This window comes from Marmota monax, unplaced genomic scaffold (genome assembly GCF_021218885.2).
Source record: "Marmota monax isolate L192 unplaced genomic scaffold, Marmota_monax_Labrador192_F-V1.1 WCK01_AAM20220418_F8-fsc00160, whole genome shotgun sequence".
NCBI classification, from domain to species: domain Eukaryota; kingdom Metazoa; phylum Chordata; class Mammalia; order Rodentia; family Sciuridae; genus Marmota; species Marmota monax.
Window position 1 is genome coordinate 3913968 of NW_026694183.1, and position 13549 is coordinate 3927516.

Genomic DNA, 13549 nt, shown 5'->3' on the forward strand with positions numbered 1-13549 from the left:
TTACAAAGAAAATCCCCATAGTATCTATCTAAATGAAGATCAGGTCACAGGACAAGGGATCAGGTCATGTTTAAAAAGACCTTCAAAACGCTGGCGTCTGGGTGAAGGCGTGGACCAGCCCTGCAAGCACACACCCTGAAGTGTGGGCTGCGTGTCCCTCTGTGGGGACAGTAGGAAGGAAGAGGAGCAGGAGAAGGAAGACCCCCCTCACTCCCTCTGGTCCCTGTGGCTCAGGTCTAAACGAGCAAGTGCTCCTGGGCTCACTGTGCAGATCGGAACAGATACTAAAAATAAAGACCAGGCTGCTCGCGGTCCCCCATTCTAGTGCACTAAGGTCTCTACGAATGAGAAACTTGGCAACGACTCAGCGCATGCGCGGCCATGATGGACAGCCCCTGACCTACGTCTGCTCACAGCTTTCCCCAGACCCGGGGTGCGTTGGTGCTCCGAGGTTCTGGTGTTCCTCGAAGTCGTCTGTCTTACATAACTTGTGACAGGGACACTTCTCATGTCACTGAGCAGCCCCTTGGCTTCTTTCTAGGACTCCTTTCATTTTACCTTTCACCCTTCAGGTGCAGCTGAGGGTCGCTGGGCGGGTTCTCCTCACCCAACGCGACCTCCTCACGCACCTTTTGTGCCGAGGTCCGAGCTTCTCCCTCTGAGAGTGGAAACAACGAATGGAAGCCTCTGAGTGGGGCCACCGCAGTTTACCGACGAGAGTCAGGTCTGGATGTTAAATGTCCCCCAGGGGCTCACTCAGGTCTTGTTCTGCAGCCTGGGCGGGTGCTGTGGGAGCTGGTGGGACCTTAGGGGAGGGCCTGGTGGAGGGTCAGCTGGGCACATGCCCTTGTCAGGGTGGTTTAGGGCCTGGCCTGGTGTCACTCTACTTACGGGCTGCCTGAGGTGCCAGCTTTGCCCCACCCGGGCTCCCTGCCATGGAGTTCTCCCTGTCACAGGTCCTTAAGCAAGGGACCCCATGGACCGTGGACCAAGCCAGGGGGCCATAATAAAGTTTTCCTCCTTCGAGGTGACTTCCCTCAGGTATTTTGTCATAGCAACAGAAACCTGAGCTCCCAGGCCCCGTGGGTGACTGTCCACCTGCAGCAGGATGAGCCACGGCTCTGCTTTCTCCTTGACTTTCCTTTTAGGAGCTGAACGGGAGTCTCTGCCTGCTGGGGAGAACAGCCAACTGGCTTGTCTGGCTGGACATGAAGATTGCCATTTGGCTTCCAAAGGAGGGGCCTGGAATCTGGGGCTTGCCACCTGTCAACCCTCCAGCCCGGCCTGTCTCCTTGCTGGCACTCCCGGCCGGGCTCCTGCAGCTCCCCTGTTACCCTGGGGACCCGGCCCATGGAGGTCCAGGTTCACCCTGGGCTCTGAGTGAAGCAGGAGACAGGTAGAGTGCCGCCACCCACAGGCCTCCAGGAACAGCTTCCCTGTCCAGGGGCCTCTTCACCCGAGATCCACTGCTGACTCCCCTGAGCTGTTTCTCATTTTCAACGTGGAGTGACATCTGCCAGACGGTAGAGCCTCTCATGGCTGTCCAGGGAGGCTCTCGTGGTCCCAGCCCCACCTCTCCCTCTGTGGCTTGGGGTGGGGGGGTCTGCTGATACTCCCTCAGGTGGACAGCTGTGTCCACAGGCCCTGGTTTCCTCCTCAGGCACAAATGGCGCTGGGAGGGGAAGGGCCAGGGAGGGCTGACTTGGGCTGAATGTAAGGTAAAGCAGACCAGGAGCAGCCGCAGGGGCCAGGGGGTTTCCTAGAACTTGACCTCACTTTGTGTTTTTAATAGACCCCATTTTTAAGAGCTGTTTTAAGTCCCCAGAAAAACAGAGTGCAAGTTACAGAGTTCCCTCTGTCCCCCTGGCCCCCGCACAAGCATTACCTCCCATGATCATCGGCCCCTCGAGGGGCCTGTAGGGCAACGGGGGAACCCACAGGACCCATCATCACCACCCGGAATCCAGGCACTTATTATTTTTTTTAAGGGCCTAATTTTACTCAGCAAGCCAAAGTGCTGAAGATAGAACACAGATCTCCCTATGAAAACCCCATAATTCATAATTAAAACACGGAGTAACTTATAATCAGATCACCTACAATTCACATCCAAGGGAAAAAAGAATCTTTTAAAGAGGATCCCACGTCCGCCTCTCCCAGTCAATCTGTAAGTTATTTCCAATGAGAAAGATTGAGCTCCAGCCTCCTCTTCCGGTGAATCTCACCAGGGTCAGCAGTATTTCCAGGCCTGGTCCTTGTTGTAATTCTTGGTCAGCGAACACCATTTTCTCCCAAAGTCATCGCCATCATCGGTGCACTCCCAGTAGATCAAACGCTCGTACCAGAAGGGAAACACGCAGGGCGCGAAGTCTGCGGAGAGAGAGGTGTCCGAGGAGGAAACACACGCGCACACACTCTCAGACTCTGACACACTCACACACGTACACACCATCATACACTCACACACACACACACTCACTTCCACTCTGCCCCATTGCACGGACTGCATAGGAGGAAAGACCTGGGGGGTTGCACCCCACAGTTTTGAGGTTCCAGCTTCTTTCCACGAGCGTATGGTTGGAGGAATCCTGACACGTCTCTACTGCCACGAGATTTTCACACTGTCAGGTACTGCGCTCCCGTTATTTTCACAGCTGAATGGGGCTGGGCTCTGTTCCAGAACATTCCTGGGCCCTCCCTGAAGCCCTGACACGGGTGGAGGCACCTGCTCACCTGTCTCGGAGCAGTACTTCCAGTGGCCCTCGAAGGTCTTGTTCAGGGAGCACCACTTGTGCCTCATACCGTACTTGATGCAGTCGTAGAATAGTTTATTTTTATACCAAAATGGAAAGACACATTCGCCATCTAGAGAAAACAAAGTGCCTCATCTCTCTGGGAGCGTTAATGGGGGTTAGGAAGTGAAGTGACATCCTCCTGGGGTCAGGGCCACGGCCACAGCTCTGCGGAAGGTGATTGGGCCATGCAATAGTGAGACTCATAGAATAACTTAATTATTCCCCAGAGGATGCACAGTCTGTAAACACAGTTTTTTTTTTTTTTTTTTTTTTTGGTACCAGGGATTGAACCCAGGGGCACTTAACCACTAAGTAACATCCCCAACTCTTTTTATATTTTTAATTTAGAGACAGGGTCTCACTGAGTTGCTTACAGCCTCGATAAATTGCTGAGGCTACATTTGAACTTGCACCTCTTGCCTCAGCCTCCTGCCTCAGCCTCCCTTGTCACTGGGATTACACGCTTGCCCAGGGCACCTGGCTGTAAACTCAGACTTGCTTAGCATTGGCTCTAGACCTCAAAGCCTGCCCTAAGCTAGAAACATAAATGCAGGCATTTATCTACCAAGCAGGTCTCCACACACTGGGTATCTTTTTTCTTCAGCTTCTTCTGTTCCTTCCCTGCCACATCCCTGGGATCCACACATGTGGATAAACCAGGCCCAGGTCCAAAATTTTCAGGAAAACAAAAATTGTGTCTGTACTGCACATGCACAGACTTTCCTTGTCATTATTCCTTAAAAACACAGTGTAACAACAATATAACATGGCATTTGGTATTTTAAATATTCTGGAGATGATTTAACTCATATGGGGAGATTGCAAAAGCTTTATGGTTATATGTAAATACTGAACCATTTTATGTAAGGGCTTTGACATTTTCAGATTCTGGCATCTGTGGGAATGCTGAAACAAACCCCCCCCACACACACACTGAAGGAGGTAAATAATTGATGGGGAGGGGAGGAGGGAAGAGGAGATATTTGGAAATGAAATTGACCAAACTACGCTATGTGCATGTATGAATATATCACGAATCCCACTTGTTCATATAATTATAATGCACTAATAAAAACTGCATTACCTATAAACCCACACAGCACGTGTGTGTGTGTGTGTCTGTGTGTGTAAAACCATATAACATATATATACAATGCAATACACAGAGATGGATTTTTACTATCCTTACACCCATAACTTAAGTTTCCAACAACACATTGTAGGAATCTGTCTTTCTCTGCACCCTTCGGTAGCATGATTAACAACTTCTTTTATTGGTGCACTACAGTCATACATAATATCGGGGTTCATTTTGCCATAGTCATACAAGCATGGAGAGTCATTTGCTCCATTTTGGTCCCCAGTACTTCCCCCTCCCTCCCTCCCCTCAGCCCTCCCCTCTACTTGACTGGTCTCCTTCTACTTATTTATAGTTCTTTAAAATTCATTTTGCATGGATGTGCAAAGGTGGACTTCACTGTGGTCTCTTCATGCCGGGACACAGGGCAGTTTGGTCAGATTCATGTGTATAGCTCTAACTCATCCTCTCTGCTGCTGCTTCCTGCTCTGCGATGAGGAGGTTTTCACCACAGTGCACTCAGTATTCCCCAGGAGCAGACTCTCTCTCCACCGTAAATACTGCAGGAAACATTCTACATACCTAAATCCCTAGGCACCGAAGCCCTTCCCCCTGTATAATAAAAGTCCACTCAGCAAGGCCATTAGAAGAGCATCTCTGAAGTCCAATAGCGATGGGTATGGTTTCCTCCAGGGACAATAGCCTCTCCTCTTTCCCACCCACGTGCCCTTTCTCTGGCCTTTCAACAGCGTGCAGAGTGAAGGCACCTCAGCCATGTCTGTCTGTGCGACACATGAGCTGTCTCTCCTTAAAAGCCATCCCAGTCCTTGGGTCATACCTATGTTTTCCTACATTTTCTTCTAAAAAAAAAAAAGATTTTGTTTCTTTTACATTTGAAGTTTGATTAATGAAGAATTTAGTTTTGTATAGGATTCAAAAGGTGAATGCAACCTTTTTTTTTTTTTTTCTCCAAGCAGATATTTAATCACGACAGATGGAGGATGAAATAAACCTTCTGTATGTTTAAACATGTACGTTTAAATCCTAACATATCCTGGGATGCAGGCTACAGGTTATGGGAGGCGAGTAGAACAGCGTGGTGGGGAAATAGGTGCTTTCTGGAGCCGGCAAGCATCATAGAACACCACTGCCCACGACTGATACCATTATTTGACTCCTTGCAGGCGGGAGCTATGCTTTTTATAATGCAGTATTTACATTATGCTCAATACCTAGTGGGAAAAAGTGTTTCTCTACGCCAGTGTTATTTCTGCTCATAGTATTCTCATTATTGGATTTCTTTCTATATAAATTTTAAAATCTGATATTCTCTATCAGGCAGAAATGAAAGAGAATAAACATTTAGTGCTGGCCCAAGTTCAGGGTGACATGTATTTATAAAAGGAGAGGAACGGACTTTTTCCCCAGAAGAACATCATGGATTCCCCCAATTTTTGAAAAATGAAAAGAAAAAATTCTGATAATGAAAGTTTTTTTTTTATTGACTTACCCTCTACTTTTGGAAATTGAATTGTAGAATCTGAGAAATAAAATTTAAAGTGAAATTTATTTTACTTTTTATAGACTTTAAAGAGGCTATAAAATGGAATCAAATAAAAATGCTCATTTGAGGTGATGTTATTACTGGATTATGTCTTCTTTACAAAAATATGACATAATTTTCTATTTCTTAGAACTAGTTTTATGTGTTTCGATGACTTTTTCATTTGCTATATATGAATCCTAACCCTTTCTTGACTTAATTCTACAATATTTTCATTATTAATATAAAATAGATTTTCTACTTTTTTCATTAATATTTGGTTCTTATCAGTATAGAGAAAAACTATTGATTGTTGCATGTTTATTTATAACCAGCCATAAAGCCAGAATCTCTTAATAAAACTAATAAATTCTCTTAATAATTCTCCTAATAACTTTCTTAATAAAACTAGTGTTTCTAGGGTTATTATAAAATAACTTTGCCTATTTTTTATGCAGGCTTATAGATTATTTCTTTCTTAACTATCACATATATTATAGCCCCATCCCAATAATGCTAATGAGAATTGACAATAGATAGCCCTGTGCTTTCCTGGTTCAGAAAGCTTATTTGCATGGCTAATGTTAGCTCAAAAATAGGGATCAACTTAAAAAATCTATCACTTAGATAATTTTAAGTAAATGAGCTTTATGATGTTCTGGCCTCAACAAAGATGAACACATAAGCAGTAGACATGGAAATATTTGTACCTTATTTTTCAGTGAGAAAGGGCTGTCTCTATTTCATGATGTCCCATAAAACCCAATTTTTACAAAAAAGAAAATCACATTTTGAAGTTGTATGTAATGAACTATTTACTCACTCAAAAGTATTGGTAATAAAATTATGATTTCCTCTCTTCTTTTTCCTCAAATATTTTTAAAATGAAACATACTTTAACTTATGTATAAGGAAATGAAAATTAGTTTTCTTGAAAAATATGATTTCTTTCCAGGAAAATAAATATTCCATGACTTCACATTTTATTGCAAAATTTAAAAAGAAACATTAAAACTATGATCAACTTACCTTCAGGTGGTGGAGAGTCATCTGAAAGACACAATTTTGAAAAAAAAATAGCTATTTTACTAAAGCTATCATTTAAAATGAAAGAAACAGAAATTTTTCACCAATATTCAGTCCAGAAAAAAAAAAAAGATAATACTTTTGAAGGTGTTCACCAAAATTCAACAGTGCTTATTTTTAGTGGTATGATTGTAGGGGTTTCTAATTTCCTTTTCCTAGAATTATATTTTACAAATATGAATGAATTGGCTCAGATTCAGTAGTAAGTCTCTTAAAAATTCAGATTCAATAGATGTGGAACAGAGCCTAATTTACATCCCACCCATCTGAGGCAGGTGGACGCAGAGATCCGTCGGATGAAGCACCGAGATTTGTAGACCTTTATTGGATTCTAATTGTAACGGGGTTCTCAGGAGCTTTTTGAGGAGTCGGCGGTGATCTAATTCATGCTCTTTAAACGCGGCCTGGCTGTTGTGGAGGTAGGACTGGGATGGGGTGGGGTGGACCCTGGGAGCCCAGAGGTGGACGCAGGGAGGGGTCCAGGGGAGTTGTAGATCTCGGTCCTGAACATCTGCTGGAGTGGCCAGCTCCTTCACCAACAGGGGAGTCTAGGGAAGGAAGGGGAAATCTGCGACCCGAGATGGTCCAGCGGGTGGCGCCAGGACGCCGCGTCCCCTAGAAGAACGCCACCTGTCTTCGCGGGCTGTCTTCCCCGGGTGTGCCTCTGTGGCCTCTGTGGCCTCTGCGTTCTGTTCTTGTAAGGACACTGGTCACTGGGTTGGGGACAACCCTTATCCATCGTGACTCCGTTCTAACTAACAACATCTGCAAAGACCCTGATTCTAAACACGGTCACATTCACAGGTTTGGACAGAGGTGACTTTGCGTGGTGGGGGACACCACTCCATCCCGGGCCTCCTGGAGGTGAGGATTCGGGTCACAGTTTCAATGGGGTGCCTAGTACTGCCACAGTGGGGCTCTGGAGTGTCCCACAGAGGCCCCTGTATTAAAAGCTTGGTCCCCAGCTTGGTGCCATTGGGAGGCCCAGTAAGAGATCATGGACATGTGTCCTCCCAGGGGACAGTGGGACTCCAGCCCCTGGCTTTTTCTCTTTCTCACTTTCTGGCCACCAGGCGACTGGCTGAGTTCCACCCTTGGTTCTCATCCCGCTGCCTCGCCGCAGGCCCAAAGGAAGGGGCCACGGCACACAGACCCAAGCCTCCCTGTGAGCCCCAAGGAACCTTTTCTCTTTATAAGCAGATTTCCTCAGGTATTTGCTATCTTAATGGAAAGCTGACCGACACAATCCACTGCTCCCAAGAGACCCGCACCACCCATCCCCAGGCCCATCACAACAACCAGCCCAAAATAATGTGTTCCTGTTTATAGAAGCTCCCTTCAGCCAACTTCAAGCACAAGCTGTAGAAACTGCAGATGACCTTATCTCACACCCCAGGACAACAGTTTTCAAGAGTTCATTCTCAAGCTGAGGCTCAAAAGTGGGAGGCAACCAGAAATACTCCACCCAACTTTCCAAAGTCACCTGGGTCAGGACTGGTGACTGCTTAAGGCAAGGGTGGATTCCCGAGGAAGGTAAATAGCACAAGGACTTTTCAAAAACACAAACGTTTTAATTTTTTTTTTAAAGGAAAACAACAAAGACATGGACCTAATCATAATAGCCAAGTGTCCCCATGCCCTCACGTGCCCTCACGGCGTGGTAATGTAAACGATGCAGCCATGTTGAAAAATAGTTTGGAGGCTCCTCAAAAATTAAAACTAGGCCATTGGATGGTGCAGAAATCCCACACTGGAAATATATCCCAAGGAATAGAAGGTAGAACCTTGACATGGTATCTGCACTCCCACGTGGTGGTACTCACAATAGTCTAGATATTGAATAAACCTGGGTTTCATCAGTGGATGAAAGATTTTTTTCAAATGTGGAATATGTGTAAAAGGGGATTTTAGAATAGGAATAGGAAGTCCTGCCATTTAGCTGTCAAATTCAGGAGGACATTACGCCAAGTGAAAGAGGCCAGCCACAGAAGGCAAGTACTGCATGATGTCCTGTATATAAGAAATCTAAAGTAGACAGACTCACTCTGTGAAGATTAACCACAGGTTGAGCGTGCCTAGTCTGAAAATCCAAGATCTGAAATAATCCAAAATTCAAAACTTTTGAATATCTACATGATGCTGCAAATGGAAAATCCCACACCATTCAACTTTTGTGTGTGTGTGTGTGTGTGTGCAAAATCATTAAAAATGTGGAGGAAAATAACCTTTAGGCTATTGGGTAAAGTGTATATGAAACATAAGTGAAATTCATGTTTGCACTTGGTTCCCACCCCAAAAATATCTCATTATGCATATGCAAATATTCCAAAATATGAAAAGTGAAACATCCCACACCCCAAGCATTCTGGGTAAGGGATTTCAACCTATACTAAATCTCAATACATATCCCGCCTTTTAAATAGTAATAGTAGCTGTCACACAGTAATAGCGATAGTAGCAACACATTAGTGGCAGAAACTAATTTCCCAGTAGCTCTGGAAGGCAGCAAGAGCCATTGTCCTCCTACATCAGAAGTGAGAGATAAGAGCCCTCTGAGGCTCAAGACCTTGCCTGAAGTCACATGAGAAGCTCAGTTGGAACCAGGAGAGGCCAGAGGGGAAGCAGCCTCCTAAGAGTTGGTCTGGAGCCGAGCAGGGTGGAATCCAGGTAAGAGAAGCCCTCAGCTCTCGGAAGATGGGGACACAGGACAGCTCTGAGCTATCATCCATCTTCATCTCCATAAAATAATACAGGCTCTTGTAATGTAAGGCTCACTTTTTAGCACAAACCTTTGCTGAAATTAAATGATTGGCGGGCGAGCGGTCCTACCGCACAGGAGCCTGAAATGATGACAATCCCAGAATTTGGGGTGCATAGAGCAGGTCCGGGTCTGCCCAGTGGGTCCCTTGCAGAGACCCCACTCTTGTAGTCCCTCAGACAACCTAACACCTTGGAACAGTAGAGAAATTACATTTTAAACACATCAGATTTTCATCTCTGGAACAAGATCACTCAACCGAGCCCTCTGTGAGACCTTGCCAGTTCAATCACTTCTCTTCTCTGGGCCAGGAATGTAGATGATTTTGCCCCTAGCCTACAGGGACTCTTTCCTCTGTCTTCCTGCTAGCCGCGGCAATGGAGTGAAAATATTATGACTTTTAATCTCTTGTGCACCTAGCAGATCCCAAACCTACCAAGTTATTGCTGCTAAGGGGCTAAAATACAATGCTTCTCATGGTCTGTAGTCTCCAAAATCAGAATGCCCCTTACTCCAGGTAGCATCTACTTATCTTAGGAGGGTTGCTGTGGGGACATGGTCATTATGTCCTGCACTGACTACAACCAGCAACAAAACTTGCAGTGTGCACTTCAGTGGCTCAAAAGACAACATGCCTAAGCCAGGCATAGTGGAGCACTTGAAACCCCAGCGGCTCGGGAGGCTGAGGGCAGGAGGATTGCAAGTTCAAAGCCAGCCTCAGCAACTTAGTGAGACCCTACGCAACTTAGCAAGACCCCTACTCAAAATATAAAATGAAAAGGACTGAGGATGTAATTCAGTGGAAAAGTGCCCCTGGCTTCAGTGCCCTGTGCAAGAAAAAAAAAAAAGCAACAAGGCTCTGGTAACATGAGGAAGCAGATGGCCATGAGAGACCAGAGGAAGGCTCTGGACAAGCAGCAGTCCTGCAGGTCAAAAGCAGACGGGCTCTGCCATCATCTAGAATACAGGCCAAGGCGCCCAAGACCAACGGGCGTTTATTCTCTTACACGTTGTTTTGAGAAATGCTTTACCACTAGGGGTCTGGACAGCACCGAGATGAGATTTTGGGGAAAAATAAGACATCCACAATTCAGGAGGACAGACAGTGGAAGTGGAGAAGTTTTAGGAACCCCTGAACCAGCTTTTATCACTTACACATTCTCTTTCTTACACAGGTCTGAAAGGGATTTCTGACTTTAAAAAGATGAAACCTGTGGCCAAGTCAAAAAGTGTTAATTTTCAATTGGTGTAAAGTAGAAACTCCAGCTGCCGGGCGTGCAATAACCACGTGAGGTTGAGAGCATCTTTTCAATCTCTCTCTCCCTTTTTCCCTCCCTCCCTTCCTATTTTCCTTCCTTTTTCTTATTTTGTTTTTTAAAACATTTATGAGCACTGTTTCACTTATTTTTAAATGCAAAGATGTCCTAAAGAGTAGATAAAAAATACGTATAATACTCTTCATTTGGCCATTCCATAAAAAAAAAAAAAAAGGTTTCACAAATAAGCATCATCCTAATCAAATGGTAAGAGGCAAACCCCAAGTTAATTCCCTTGTCCCATTATCCCCTTAGATTTAGGAAAAGCAACATGACTTTGATAAAGCAATAAAAAAGACTTCACCAAAATTGGTTTCCTTTCACCTTCACATGAGGCCTTTGGAATCTACCAGGGTGAAGGGGGCCACGATTTATCAAGTTACTCAACTGCTGCCAACAGATGTTTCCCTTGGCATTTCCATTTTTCATCTGTTGAACATTCCTATTTTAGAGTCTACTGGTGGATCATGTTTCCTAGGTACAAATGCCTGAAAGACAGACAAAGCTCCTTTTCTTTCTCGGGGTGCGTGAAGTCGGGGTGACTCGCACTCTCCTGGCATCTCCCATTTGGTCGCGTGGCGCAGCACGAGTGCAAGACTCGAGTTTGGGAAGGTCCCACCCAGCGCTGTCGTGGCTTCTCACCTTCATAGGGAACACTGTCCAGGGGGTGAGGCGGGCAGACACACAGCAGCACCAGCAGGAGCCCCAGGCGCTGGGCCATGTTCCTCCTCTAAGGAATGATGGGCACCAGCTCACCGCTGAGTTTTACATCCCTGAGAACCAGCACAACCACTGTCTGCACTTTGTCCCCTCCTCTCTCTTCCCAGTCTCCTCCTTGTCCCCGCCCACGTCTACTTCCAACGCCCCCCTATTCCTCAAGCCCCTCCTCCCTCCCCTTGGGCTCCCTCGTCCATTTCTTCCTCCTCCTCCTTCCCTCATCCGTCTTATCACTTACCTCTGACTCCATCTCCCTCTTCTCCACCGTCTCTGCCTCTTCCTACTTCTCCCCCCTCCACTGTCTTCCCTCCTCCTCTTCCACCTCTCCTCCTCCTCCCTTCTCCTTTTCTTCCTCTTTCCTCTTTTTCTGCCCTGAAACTTAACCATCAGCCAGAAAAGTAAGAAATACATAAAAAGAAATACTCGACTGGCGTTCAACAGAGACAAGCCAGAGCCACGGTCATGAGACTCAAGTGGTTCCCCCGCAGCTAGTCATCAGGGATCAGCGAGCACTCACGATGTATCTCTCTGGGACCTTGGTAAGGTCCCAAGGGTCCTATTGGGGATCCAGGGTAACGTGGCAAATCCTGAAAGAAACCAAGAAGGGGGCCTATGGAATTCTCTTAAAAATTCCCGGATAGTAGAATATTATTTTAAAATTAGGACTAATTGGATAATATAGTTCAGAGACCTAGTTTCAGGTCTCTCAGGTTTGCCTTCTCAATAGAAAATTCTAGGACTTTTAGTCTTTCATTAATCAGCTGAAACTTCTCCAGTCCTCGCCTCTGTTCATTAATATATACATGACTGAATTTTATGTCCTCACGGACATGCACAAGTTCATCTCGGGGCATTGTTAATTAACCTCAGGGTGATCTCATCCAAACTGCCTTCTGGTAATAGCCACTTGGAGAGCACCCTCCTCAGGAAGCCACTGTCTTGTCCTACAGACAGGCTGGGGCCAAAGCCATTTGACCAATCCCCACATACTCTGGAGATCTTGGAGCAGAACCTTAAAGAGGATTTGTGAAGAGAGAGTGAGAGATTGATCTAGGGCCAAGAAGGACTCTCTTGAAGGTACAGAAACACGGGAGGGTGTGAAAAGTGGGCTCTGAGGGTCTCCACAATGGGGAAGGAAGTCTACTAAAATGAAACTTGAGCCACGTATATGATTTTAAGTTTTAGAGTAGTCATATCTTTAAAAAGCAAGGAGGAACCAGTGCTATTTATTTTAATATATTTTGTGGAATCCATGATATCTTAACTATTACCATCTTAGCACATAGGAAAAAAATACTGAGATAATTTACATTCTTTCTACTTCACCTTCACCTTCAGAATCCACTTACAACGCAGGACAATTTGGAGCCCATATTTCAAGAGCTCAAGAGCCACATGTATTTAGTGGCCGCCATATTGGATCTGGGAGAGAAAACCTAGAGAAAGTGGGAAAGGGGGCCTTAGGGAAGATTCCTTTTTTAGTTAAGAAACTTGAGGAGTGAGTTAGGGTAGATTATATGAATTATGTAAGGCCAATGGAGCCTTCCTGTGTCCTGAATTTTTGCAAAGAGAAGAAAAGGGAACTGGAGTGGATGAACTTCCAATTGAGTTCTCTACCCTTTATCAGCCTCAGATGAGCAGGAAGTTCACCTTCCCGGTTAACTGAGAGTGTCACATACCAGTGTTTATCTAAGGAGTCGATAAGTATTTCCATGGTTCCAAAATAGACACAGATATTTATACATACAAACAGTGTCACGATATACTCTCTTTTTTGTATCTTTCATTTAATATTCTCTTTATTTCATACAGAACACACAGGGTGAACTCATTTTATTTGAAGGCATCATGCTGTTGGTCAACCTAGGTGAAAGAAAAACTTATCTGACCAATTTTCCAAAGGTTACCATTGTGTTTATCTCTGGTTATTCCTATTGTAAGTAACCTTGTTCAGCTACATTTGAATCTCAGGGTCTCCTGCAATTGGCATGTCTTTAGAGTTCCTGAGAATTAAATAATAATTAAACAAACTCAAATTATTAAGGAAACACAATCAACTCACACAGCCATGCTCAATGAACATGAGCTACTGTTATGTATTGAACACACTCCCCACCCCACATACCGAGAGCTCTGTCTATACAGGATCATCTAGCTCCTGGAGCGATCCTATGGGATGGATTTCAGTAGTCTGATATATAGAAAAATAAATTGATAACAGAACATTTTCTGCTTCATGCTCAAGGTCACGTGTAT

The 13549-nt window shown here is 45.1% G+C and overlaps 1 protein-coding gene across 1 annotated transcript; it reads right to left on the reverse strand.

Moving 5' to 3' along the window:
• Positions 1 to 2230: 2230 nt before the first annotated feature.
• On the reverse strand, positions 2231 to 11297 carry LOC124107820 (binder of sperm protein homolog 1-like). The gene is made up of 3 exons (XM_046466014.1): positions 11219 to 11297; positions 2734 to 2865; positions 2231 to 2370 (listed from the first exon to the last, which is right to left on the reverse strand). Exons 1-3 carry the CDS (start codon positions 11295 to 11297, stop codon positions 2231 to 2233), a joined length of 351 nt encoding a protein of 116 aa, XP_046321970.1.
• Positions 11298 to 13549: the final 2252 nt, after the last annotated feature.